This window comes from Natator depressus, chromosome 11 (assembly GCF_965152275.1).
Source record: "Natator depressus isolate rNatDep1 chromosome 11, rNatDep2.hap1, whole genome shotgun sequence".
Classification (NCBI taxonomy): Eukaryota; Metazoa; Chordata; order Testudines; family Cheloniidae; genus Natator; species Natator depressus.
Window position 1 is genome coordinate 10,474,508 of NC_134244.1, and position 12,793 is coordinate 10,487,300.

A 12,793-nucleotide genomic window follows, 5' to 3' on the forward strand; every position below is an offset into this window, starting at 1 on the left:
ATCTTAGCTTTCCTTGCAGATACTTAATTTTCTCATCACTGTTCTTTGTGATTCTTTCACACTTTAGTATCAGCCACAAAGCATGCTATTTTCTTCCATGTCATAAAGATACTGTCAAATAAGATGGACCTATTGCCAATTTCTTGAGTACCTCACTAGAAGCTTCCCCCAACTTGCTTCATTATCACTTACCCGTGCCCTTTGCTTATGGACTTTTAATCGATTTTAGATCCATACGACAATGTTCCTTTCCTAAACAATTTGAATTAAGCTTTCATGAGATACAGTACCAATGTTTTACTAAAATCTAACCATATTACATCTATCTCATTCCCTTCAACCACAAAAGTCCAGATCCTGCAAACTATTATGAAGTTGCTTAACTTTAGGTACAGGACTAGATTTATTATAATAATTAGGACTACTCATCTGCTTACAGCTCAGCATGTGCCTTAGAGTTTGCAGTATGGGGGTCCAATATTGTAGTGCTATAAAAAAAGCAATCAAATTAATCTACCACGTAAATCCATGTAGCTTATTGATTGTAGTTCTGTTTGTTATCCTTAGGGTTATGTCTACACTGCAATTAAAAACCTGCGGCTGGCCTGTGCCAACGCACTCGGGTTCGTGGGGCTTGGGCTAAGGGGTTGTTTAATTGCAGTTAGATGTACTGGCTCAGGCTGGAGCCCAGGATCTAGGGCCCTGTGAGGAAGGGCTTCCTAGAGCCCAGGTTGCAGTCTGAGCCCAAACGTCTACACTGGAACTAAGCAGCCCCTTAACCTGAGTCAGCTGGCATGGGCCAGCCACAGGTGTCTAATTGCAGTGTAGACATACCCTAGAGGTGAAATGCTGGCCCCATCGAGTCAATGGGAGTTTTACCATTCAGACGTTCCTGTTAACTGCTGGAAATGGCCCACCTTGATTATCCCTACAAAAGGTTTCTTCCCCCCGCTCTCATGCTGGTAATAGCTTATCTTAAGTGATCACTCTCCTTACAGTGTGTATGATAACACCCATTTTTTCATGTTCTGTGTGTATATAAATCTCCTCACTGTATTTCCCACTGCATGCATCTGATGAAGTGAGCTGTAGCTCATGAAAGTTTATGCTCATATAAATTGGTTAGTCTCTAAGGTGCCACTAGTACTCCTTTTCTTTTTGCGAATACAGACTAACACGGCTGCTACTCTGAAACCTTAAATTGAGTCAGGATTTCATTCGCACGATTTATCACATTATATTAGTAGGGTTTGTGGATGGATTTATGGGATAATACTTGTCCTGATCACTCTTCTTTCCTTCTTTGAAATTTTCCAAGGCTTTTCAAATTAATTATCAGTGGTATAGTAAGTAGCTAGTTCCCTTAACCCTACAGTGACCATGTCAACCAAACCAGATGGAAAGAGGTAGTACAGATTTTCCCTTTCCTGCTTTTCAATAATAGTTATATTTTCACAAGGCCCCCCTTACTACTTCTCTTTAATCTCTCAAACACATGCATAAAAGGAGTTCAGTATCTCAGCAATTTTCATAGTCGTTAAAGAACCAGATTTTCAAAAATGCTCAGCTCCCACTTAGTTATCAAAATATTCAGCAAAAATCTGGCCATCAGTCTCACAATGGGAGCTACTGCACCGTCATTACCATGTTTCAGGGCTCTTCTGAGGGTCTCCCAGTATTTTTAATACTTCCACAACTGCATGCAAAGAGGGCCTGGTTCTCATCCCAGTCACAGAAGTGTAAATCAGGAATAACTCCAGTGATGTCATTACTCTGCTGCCAAACTGGTACAAGGCCTAAGAGATTCACAGCTGAAGAAGTGAACACAATTGCACAGAGAAATATGCCTCTTTAGCAGCGGAGGTGGATAATAAACTGGCCCGTTCCCAAGACCCCACAGTGCACCCAAAATATCACTGATTCGTATGAGCTGTAGACTCTCCAGACAGTTGTGTGGGACGGCGTGGGGAGAGGATGGGGAGGAAGATGATCCATAAAAAGTGCAGTAAAATAATGTCTCTAGCAGGAATAGGAGCAGCAGTGATGTTGGCGTGACCTTCCAGCCTGGTCACCAACCATGCTTTGTTGATGCTGTTCTAAATCAAATGCAGGACTACAGCTTCGCTCACATTCCCTGTCCTGAAAGTGGTTGGCTGACCCACGGGTCAGTAACCCGCTGTACTGTACGCACACTCTGGATAGATGCCGGGCAATGGGTAGGTCACATAGATCACAAAGCTCCTTGTGTTAGTGCTGGCCTCACTGTCCCACCTGCTTCACAGTGATTCCCAACATGAAATAATGATCTCACTCTCCCTTTAAATAATTACTGACCTAGACTGAAGATTGGTCCAAACTATCAATACTGGATCCTGATCACAAATCCCCACCATTCCAAAGTTCCAATGCTGGGTTTTGTTTTTACCTGTTCTCGATATACTGTGGATGCCAGCTGTGAAATTCAGACCAGGAATCCAAGACCAACCCCAGGCCAAAGTTTAGGGGTATTTGGAAACAAGAGTTAAACCCAACTTTACCTACTTCTAGTATTATAAGGAGATTAAAAAGGTTTCTAAACAAGTAAAACCCTAAGCAGCAAACCCAGCCAAACTACTATACAGCAAAGAAGTCTAAAAACATGGCATGTTTAAAAGGGTTTGTAGATTTTGCATGCATTGGACACCCTCCTAATACTCTCCAGTGAAAGTGAGGAACACAATAGGAAAACACACAAATGCACAAGGCAAGGTCCCTGCAGCCAAGTCCAGCCATAAATTTGGGCAACTGACACTACAGCCGTCTTCCTGTCGCCCGGCTGCTGAGCCTGGCTGTATTGAAAAGGCCAATTGTGACAGGTCAGTGGACATGTACAAAGCACCATTTAGACACCCAGAAATAGCTTGGGTCAGCGAGACACATCAAGACACTGTGCAATGCTATCAGTGACCGTTTAGCAGGTTCAATTGATGCTATGGCAATAAACAAACAGTAAAGGAGAGGCCAGAAGTTCTTTTTTCACCCCCTTTCTTCCTCTTCCCCTCTTTCTGAGCCTTAGGTATGTGTCCCACTGCCTTGCAGCAGCAGAGCTGTATGGAATGCCAAAGCTAATCAATGCTAGATCAATTTTGTTTCCACATCTGATTTCCCTTTCTTAGGGCCCAGACTGATATAATTCCAAACACTACTTGGCAATCATAATTCCTAATCAGCCCTTGGGGTGCGAAACAGTCACAAGTTTCCTGATAAAGTGGGACAGAGCCAAGGGAAACAAACAGCACTGTAGTATTCCTGCCTGGGAGGTATGAAATTTTCGTCAGCTGAAGGCTTCCCAAGCCCCCGTCAAAATGATTAGATTATGAAAAATGCTGAAACCAGAGCTTTTCTGAGAAGCCAGTCAAGAAGTCATAGTACCAGCAAGAAAGTAGGTGAGGGGTAGGAATCGTGACTTGCTCCTGAGGTTATTTATTGGCATGTATTAAACATAGACACAACAATAAGCAATAAATCACAGCCCATGAGAAGTGCCAGTGAAAAGCACCAGAAGAAATTAAAACACCCCTCTTGAAACAACTCAGCACTGAAATAAATACAAAGGTTGGTAAACATGTGATCTACAAATCCAGGATATTAAAGGGGGAAAGTTTCAGGAATCTGAAATTGAGAAATCCCCTACAAAACAGTTTCTATTAGGAAAAAAGGTTTCAGAGTAACAGCCGTGTTAGTCTGTATTCGCAAGAAGAAAAGGAGTACTTGTGGCACCTTTGGTTAGTCTCTAAGGTGCCACAAGTACTCCTTTTCTATTAGGAAAAAAAACCCCACCATCTAAATACATACAACCCAGCTCTTCTTAGCTTTCTTTAAGGGATGTGCACATTTGCAAGTTTCCATTTGTTTTTGGGGTTTTTTTTGCAATATACCATCCCTCTATTGCTCCAGATTTCATGAGAGCCTCCCAGAGTTTTCCCCCATCTTCTTTTGAACTGAGGACCCACCACTGCATTACCTGCAAAATCACATTCATTGACCAACCCTCTCTGAACAAATTCTGGCTTACCACATTGTACAAATGTGTTCACTGTTTGCCACCCATACGTATTTACAGTACCTTTCAGGTACTATCCTATCCAGGTACTTCTATTTAGCCCAACCCTACTAATTTTACAGTATCTAAAACTATGATAAAACTGATTGTAGGAGGCAGAATTTTGAGTCCCCAGCCCCTCAAGAGCTGGGTTGATGCTTTATTTCATTGAAAGAGGTATGATTTGGAGAAAATTTAAAACCCTCTCCTGATGTCAGGCAGCTTCCAGTCACCTGAGATAGACCTTAACATAGTACCATGAGGTCAAATGATGATTATGATGTGCAAGAGTCTGTGTGTTCTAAACTATTGTGTACCACTAAGCTGGAGTACAGATGGATGATAAGGGGAGGAGTTGTGCCTCCCAGATCCACGTGTGGAGAGGACTCTCATGAGGCAAAAAGAACTCAGCTGCACTTGTGACACCGTCACCTTTTCCCTCCAGTCCATGAAGCGGGTTCTCTGGGTGTCTGGGATTCTGGGCCAGGTGAGGTGTGGGCAGGCTGGGACTTGGAACACACATCACCACTCCTCTGGCCCTGCAGAAAGTCCTGGGGCTTTGTCATCTTTTCTGTGGTCCCCTCTCCAAGGTAGCGATCCCTTGAAGGGGGATACCCACGGCCAGGGAAGTACCTGGTAGCATGGCTCCACTGGAGCACCAAGCTGCTATGGAAGGATGCATGGGGCCTCTGTGTTGAGGGCCTTAGCTTCCCACAGATCCCACAGGATCCTCGGGGTTTCTGGGTGGATTCCGCAGTCTGTCCATATGCGGGAGCAAACCGTGATCCTCCTGGTGGGATCTCTGTGAGGAGATTGTCACAGACTGAACGCAGGTGGTCAGGCCTAGTGGTCAGTGCAGGAGTCAGGAGCCAGGAACCGAAGGTCAGCGATGGAACCAGAGTTGGGAGTCAAGCCAAGGGTCAGAGCCAGAGTCAGGAATCAGGCCGAGGCTCAGAGCTGGAGCCAGTAGCTAGAGGTAGGGCACAGAAGTAAGGATCTGGAACAAGGCAGGGCGTAGGAACCAGGAACAGGACAGGAAGGCAGGAATCAGGAACAAGGCAGGACTTAAGAGTCAGACAAGAAGGTAGAACTGATGTAGCTGCCAGCCAGGAACTCACCTAGTTGCTTATACAACTTCAGATTCAAACAATGAGTCTGAGCCAATTGGAGACACGAGACATCTCCTCCAATTGGGAGCTCTGTGGGTGGTGCCTATGGTGAGCTAGGGTCCACCAGCCCACACCCTTTGCTGGTACCAGTCAGGTGGTGGCTGCATTCAGAGGACTGCCCAGGGACCTGGGTTTGAGACCCATGGTCCCCCACAGGGGACCCTAGCAGACACTTCCTCTCCCAAACCCATTCTTACAGTTTTTCACAGGAATAGATGATCCAGCCTATTGAAACTACGCTCCAAATACAATGATGTTGCACCTGGAACGAAACTGGCCCCAGATATGTATGTCACAAGGCTGTCTCCCTAAGAAAACCTTTAGCACTAAATCAGCATCGTAACGAAGCCGTGCATGTCTGTCACGGCCATGACTTCCAGGAAGAAAATAATGACTTTTAGTGGAGTTATACGATGACGGTCTCAGTCACCCGGTTCAGCCTGTTACTGAGCAAGTCTCATCCATTAACTTTCACAGGATTGGCTCGTTCTCTCTGTTCAGTGGAGTGGCATATAAGTTCTTCTTTAATGGTTAGCATCCAAATCCCTCAGGCAACGCGTAAAACCTTGGCCAAACCACCTTTAATTTACAATACAAACTGTTAGAAGCAGCAGCAATGGGAATGGAGTGTCCAAATACCATAGGGAGCCTTGAAATCCTTGGCCATTTGACTTTACAAAAGGGTCACGCTGGACCCCACGGTGGAAAGTACTTTTATATCCTCAAACTGGGAACTTTAACATTCTATAAATTGCCAGCAAGTTTAATTTGGGAATATCTTTCATGAACAAACAGAAAGAGAGGGAAGAATTAGGTTTCCCTTGATCTGTTTTATATGTATATTCCTTTCAAGCTGTATTCTCCTACACAATCTTAAGAGAAAGGCTCTTGTGTTCTGGCCATTTAAACATTTGCCATTCAGAGGGGAGGACAGGATGATGTTTTCCAGCTATGGTTCCTTTCTCGTATTAAACCCTTCTGTTTCAAACTCCTAAACCTTAATACATTCACCACTCCCGAGTCAAACTTGAAGTAACAACTGAAGTGGAGGGTTTTTTTCCTAAAAGGAATAATTATACTTATGAGGCTCAGCACAAATAGAAAGAGCAGATGTTTTTACATTTAGACAGACTCAACTTTAAAACAAGCTAGTTGATCATTTTAACCTGGTTAGAAACTAAGCAATCATGAAATTCACCACGTGGAATCAGGCAGGTTTTGTGCTAGGCCAAGAAAGAGGTAGTTAGTTTAGAGCATGCTAATGAACTGCCTCCTTTTGGCATGCACCGAGGACATCCATTTCAGACAAGGATCAGCAACGCAAAGGCTGCAATGAAGGGGGAAGAGTGTCCTTAGGGGTGCAAATAAGCAATTACCCACAGCTGGACCCACTTCAAACTCTAGGACTGAAGATGGAAAACACAGATTACATGAGCACGTGCCTCAGTCAGCTAGTATCACACGGCTTTGCCTGCTGAAAGTAGGGGCAGGCCATGTAGCTGTCCAAACCCTTCTGTATTCAACACTGGGTGGATTACACCTCTGCAGTCAGAGGTCAATAATGAAAATGTTTTTTTATTTTCTTTTAAAATGTTCAAGCCAGACAGCACTTTCCAGGTGCCAACTCTGTCACATGCTGTTCCAATGAGCTACTGGCTTCTGAAAACAACGAAAAATAACCACCCAATGCACTCCTACATTGTTAAATGGTTGGGAAGCAATCATTTATAAGCCATAATGGGTGAGAGGACCAAGAATTCAGAATACTGCAGCCTTTCAGCCAGTGAGACCTACGAGCGAAACATGTGGAGATAATAAAACCAACAGTGAAATGTCAAGTAAAAAAGTAATATTGGAAATTACTCCTCAGTAAACATGTGATTAATTTCTAATGGAGGACAAATTAATATTTACCAAAAACAATATCCTTCGTTCCCATTGCTCCTGGCATGAGCACTATCTATCAAGATACACACACAAATATCTTGTCTCTCTCTCCCAGTGATGAAAAAAGGCATTCTGAAATGAATCAGACTAGGATATGTTTCCCTGTTGCTTTCCTTTGAAGCTGGAGTGGAATATATCAGAGCAGTAAAATTTGCTTACCCTTCTGTTCTGTACACTGAACACCTCTCCAGAGGAATTTTTAGCACTCCATTATTTAAACCCACAAACAGTGACCTGTCACTATGCAGGATTTGGAGGCTCTTGATTGGTTCCTGTTGACCGTCGGGAAGAATCTGCATTTCCTCTAAATAACAACTCCTCAGGCTCCTATTAGTGGTAGAAAGTGCCTTCAAAATGGTGCCATACTCTAATGGAACAAGAAGCAAGATGCAAGTAAATCTTAGAGATATTGATTCAATTTTGTACCTAGCACAGAGACTGAAAAGATTAATGACATCCTATTTACATAAACACTTTAAGGCTTGTTTCCTCTTCTACTACTTTTTAAACATTTTTGTTATCCAGGGTAGAAACTGCCTCAGCTATGTGGGTGCAATTCCCTTTCGTGTATTCAGGTGTCCTTACCGGTTTACAGCTGTGGAGCAGAGGGGCTCAGAACGATGCCACCTCAACCGCAGCAAATGGTGCACCAGGGTTGGAAATCTCTGACGTCACAGTAAGGACTGAATTGGTTTGAAGTCTAAATTATCCTTTCCCTGCTAAAAGTGGTCTTTACAGTAGGAAGATGGGATACAATGACAACGAGCAGTGTTTGTATGGAAGCTTATGCTACACTGTTGATTTATCAATTGGTGGATTGATGGATCTATGGGAGAAGTTCATCTCGGGCTGTCAAACGAGCATTTTTTTCCAAGAACAATACATGCATTTAGAACAAAAATGAGATTTGTCCATGTCTGTTATCTTTGAAGTTTGACTTATTCAAGGAATAAGTCAAACAGCAATTTTTTTGTGTCAATACCATAGTTAAATTACTCCTAGCAACAAACTTCTGCTACATACAGGAAGTTTCTATATCAATTAATAGGGCCCCAAAATACAGATCTGGATCTATACCATCATGACATTTGGGGTCAATTCCGATTTGGGCTCAAGTCCATCACTAATCTCCAGGATCCAATATGCTAAAGGTTCCCTCTAACTGCAATTCTCATCCTTTGAAAGGTTTCAGTTTCAACAGATTCCAGCCTCCAGTGACCACTACCAGTGTCCAGAGAAACATGTGTAAAAGAAAATAGATGATGAAGCATTATGACTTCTTCACGGATAATGGAAGGCAAAAGCAAATGAGATTAAAATCTCAGTCTTCCACTTCTCTTTCTTCTGGCATAGTAACTGGGACACATCACTTAAGGAATAAAAATGTAGAAGTGGCAAAACCATGCCATATTTCATTGTAAGTACAGTTTGCTCATCATGATCACTTCCATGCAAGCCTAAATCAGGGGGAATGTTACTAAAATATATCAAAGCTAATCACTTTCAACGTAAGTGGTGGTAAAAGTTACATAAATTATGATACAATCCTGGAAGATGGTAACTTCAGAGTGAGAGGATGACTCCATATTGCAATGTTAGTTTAATCTAACACTTACAGAGGCAATATATCTTATTATAAAGTCAACACTCTCACAATAAAGGATTCAGAGTAGCAACCGTATTAGTCTGTATCGACAAAAAGAGAAGGAGTACTTGTGGCACCTTAGAGACTAACCAATTTATTTGAGCATAAGCTTTCGTGAGCTACAGCTCACTTCATCCGATGAAGTGAGCTGTAGCTCACGAAAGCTTATGAAGTGAGCTGTAGCTCACGAAAGCTTATGCTCAAATAAATTTGTTAGTCTCTAAGGTGCCACAAGTACTCCTTTTCTTTTGACAATAAAGGATGAAAACATTACACCCATGAGGCTGGCCATATGCTCTGATTAATCAAAATATTTAATTTAATTTTGATCTCAAGTGTGAATATAGGTTAAGGCAACCATTTATAATACTTTGCCTTTCTTCATCACCTTTCATCCATGGTTCTTGTGCTTTCCAGCATGCCCTAATTGTCAGAGCATGGCAGTGGGAGTCAAGAGATCTGCATTATAATCTCAGTGCTGCCACTAACTATTCGTGTGACCGTCGGAAATTGTTTGCCTCAGTTTCCCCATCTGTAATGTGATGATAATAATGCTTACCCATCTCTTGATCTCATAGGCATTTAAAAGTGCACAAGTATCATTGCAGATAGGTAAACTGTAGCACGGAGAGGTTACGTTAGCTTGTACAAGATCACACACAGCAATTTAGTTACCTAGGGCAAGCCCTTTGCCCTTCTCCACCATTGTGCCTTAGTCTGAATAGTTGATACATGTTAAAAGGAAAGTCATCTTTTGCTTCTTTTACGCATTGCAGATTTAAGGCCTCTTCTCTCAGGGTCATGCCTCAAGGTCTCTATTCTGTTTTTATCTCTTCCTTATTCAGAAAAACTAGCTTCCATGGAGTTTTGCCTACAGTAAGAACTCAGTACAAACAGTAATGACCTCAGGATCAGGCTCCCATGCTGCTATGTCTTTGAATTAGGGGACTGGTCCTACTTAAACTCGAATGCTCTTACCTGTCCCGATATACATCACATGGTAGAGAGTATCCTTTCCTTGAACAATGTCAACCACCAGTTTGGAAAATCGAATGCTGTCCTGAGTGACGTACGGATCCACAGAGACCGGCTGAACCACATCATTCATCAGGAACAAGCGCTGGGCATCCTGCAGGATCCTTTCCGTCAGGTTCTCGTTAGGACTGTTGTCATTCAGCATCCCACACTAAACAGGGGTGACAGAACTTCAGCAGCTGTATTTGCACTTCACACAACACAACCCTGAAGTCCTTCCTCAGGGAAAACACTCATTGACTTCACTGAGAATTGTGCCTGAGGAAAGCCTTCCAGATTTGGCCCCTTATGCTAGCGGCCAGTGTTACAGGGAGCTTTGGTCACTCTTCCACCCCATAAAGTCATGTCTTCATACTGGTCCACTGGCCAGCGAGACGGTATTTTATTCCTTTGTGACACCACAGAGTGAGCAAGTCTACAGATAAACTACAGGAGTTCAGAACTGGGGGGAAAAAAAAAAGTTAAGGATAGATGAAGAAATTCAGAGGAGATAAGAAAACTCTGAACTTCTACCCAAACCCTTTCTGAGGTACTCCCAGGTCTGCCTGAAGTCTCACCCTAAAGTCCTGTAAACCTGAGATGAACTCCCCCCAAAATTACTCTTTTTGTATGAAAACACCAAGTTCAATACCTGGCCTCTTCCACGTGCATTCCTCCACTGGCTCCCCTGACTTTAAATAATCCTTGCAAGGGAGTTGGCATGCAACTTCCCTCCAACTCCTACAGCTTCACATAGATGGCTGATTAGCCTGTGTCCGACCATCTCAGACTTCACCTTACCTCCCACATCCATCCAAAATGGACCTTTTGGTTAAGGCATTGGCCTCCTTGCTTCAGTTCAACAGCAGCATCAGATCTGCTACCCTGGTTACCTCATTCTGAGGCCTGAGTTGCCCTGGAATTCACTTTATATCATACTTTAATTCTTATCACTTAATATTGTCAAAGCACTGTGCAAAGTCATACTCCCACAAAAGCCAATGAGACGTTTGTTATTGACATCACTGGGAACAGGATTGGAGCTGTGACGTGGGCAAGGAGGCTTTCATTAACCCATATGAAATATGAGGAGTCTGTTAAATGTCCTGTGCCCAAGGGCACAGAAGTCAAAGGCAGAATTGGGATGAGCGCTCAGTCCTAAACTCGGTCCACTGGACTATGTTGCCCGACTGATTTGCTGGTCTTAACAGATCAGGGAACTGACAAATTATGTTTTCCCAGTTGGGGTCCCATTTTTGACTCTTTACTGCAACAACGAAAAAGTTCTTCACTATGGCTGGGCACAACTTTCCTTTTGTGAATCCCTGCTGAAAATCTGCAACTAACTAAAATCTGCAACCAGAGCTGGAGGAAGTGGAGGAAATCTAGGGCAGTCAATAGGGATGGTGCTGATGTACTCCAACTGAAGTTCTAGCCCTTTGGTTAGTATCTTCAGCCTCTTTCCAAATACTCATGCCAAGGTGAGTGGTTTTCTGACTCAATCCTTGGAGAATACATTTTCTAATAGAGAAGTTCTTTCTATTTCATCAGTGCCTAATCCCTGGTTCCTAAAGAAATTTGGAAATCTCTCTTTTGCCACTTCCTTCTCATTCTCTCTCTGGCCCTGCATGTTCATGCTTCAGATAGTCTAATTTTTACCCACTATACCCTTTTCCTTCACAGGTCATCACTGATAGTTGGAATGTTATGGTTAGTTTTATTTCCTACTCTCATCAAGCAGAAGATAACCCTTTTGCTCTATTGGCAGCCCACATGCTGACACAGCATCCTCCTGTTTTTGTTTTATTTTGTTTTGTTCTAATTTCCTGATTATCTGTGCTGTCTTGATCCTCTATATACTTCAGTAGTTCTCCTTCCTCTCTGGGAAGACATTTTTTTTTTCTGGCATCCTTCCCTCATCTTCCTTTGTGAACACTAAGTCAAGGAATTAATTTAATTTTTTTGCAATATCTGCCTCTTCTGTCACTAAATTACCCTTGTCATCTCATAAAGGCCCTTCACTGACCTCTTATTCCTTACGTACTTGAAATATTTCCTAATCTCTTTTTGCAATCTTCCTTTCATCTGCCACGTACCTTCCTTTCCTTTTCTTATTTTTTTATCTTTTAACTCTCATATATTCGTCCTGTAATCTGTTCACTCCCCCACTGTATCTGATATTTTCCACAGCAAATAAATCTCTTTTCCAGACTCATTTTTTGCATTTCCCTGTTCACCCAGGACAGAGTCCAGTGAGGTGCTGAACACCCTTGACTCTTAGAGAACCCTAATACCCTTCAAACCCAGTAGGAATGGAGGGCATTCAGCATGACCAGGCCTCCAGTTAGGCCTTAGATTTTGTTTTGAGTGCACCTAGATCAGGGTGGCCAAAGTGTAGCCAATCAAGATGGAGCAATGCATGTTGGAATCTGTAATCTGCATCAACTGCAACTCTGCATTTCTATGGAGAATTAGGCACTCAATTTGGCACAAGGCCCCACTGTGCCACAGAGAGATTCACCCTGAGGGTGTGAGGGAAGATTCCTGACACACTGACACTCCCCCTACAATTTCCACCAGTGCGGGAGGACTAAGTTCTACATTGCGATACAGGCTTCATGGCAGCCCAGCCCAGCAGAGGCTGCTCATGGATGCTCTGAAGCAGTCATCTTCACTCGCTGAGGTTTTGTGCAGAGCTGACTGTAAAGCTGGACGGTTGCAATTTGTTCCTTTTTTGCCAATTTGCTGTAACTCAGGATCCTGGCAAATTCACAATTCACAGATGCTTAGATTTTAAGGCCCAAAGGAACTATTATGATCATCTAGTCTGACTGCCTGAATAACTCAGGCCATAGTAATTCCTGCATAAGCCCATAAATTCCGGGAGAGCTGGAGCTATCTATTAGAAAGACACCCCCACAATCTTGACTGAAAGAT

At 43.0% G+C, this 12,793-nt stretch overlaps 1 protein-coding gene across 5 annotated transcripts in view; it reads right to left on the minus strand.

The window, feature by feature from the left end:
* Positions 1 to 12,793, minus strand: part of SEMA5B (semaphorin 5B) — a 352,197-nt gene that overhangs the window by 64,746 nt on the left and 274,658 nt on the right. For all 5 annotated transcript variants that reach the window (XM_074967136.1, XM_074967132.1, XM_074967133.1 and 2 more), the window contains 2 exons: positions 9,821 to 10,028; positions 7,357 to 7,564 (listed from right to left, as the gene is read on the minus strand). In XM_074967136.1, the coding sequence (XP_074823237.1) occupies positions 7,357 to 7,564; positions 9,821 to 10,028 (416 nt within the window). The remainder of the gene's footprint in view (positions 1 to 7,356; positions 7,565 to 9,820; positions 10,029 to 12,793) is intronic.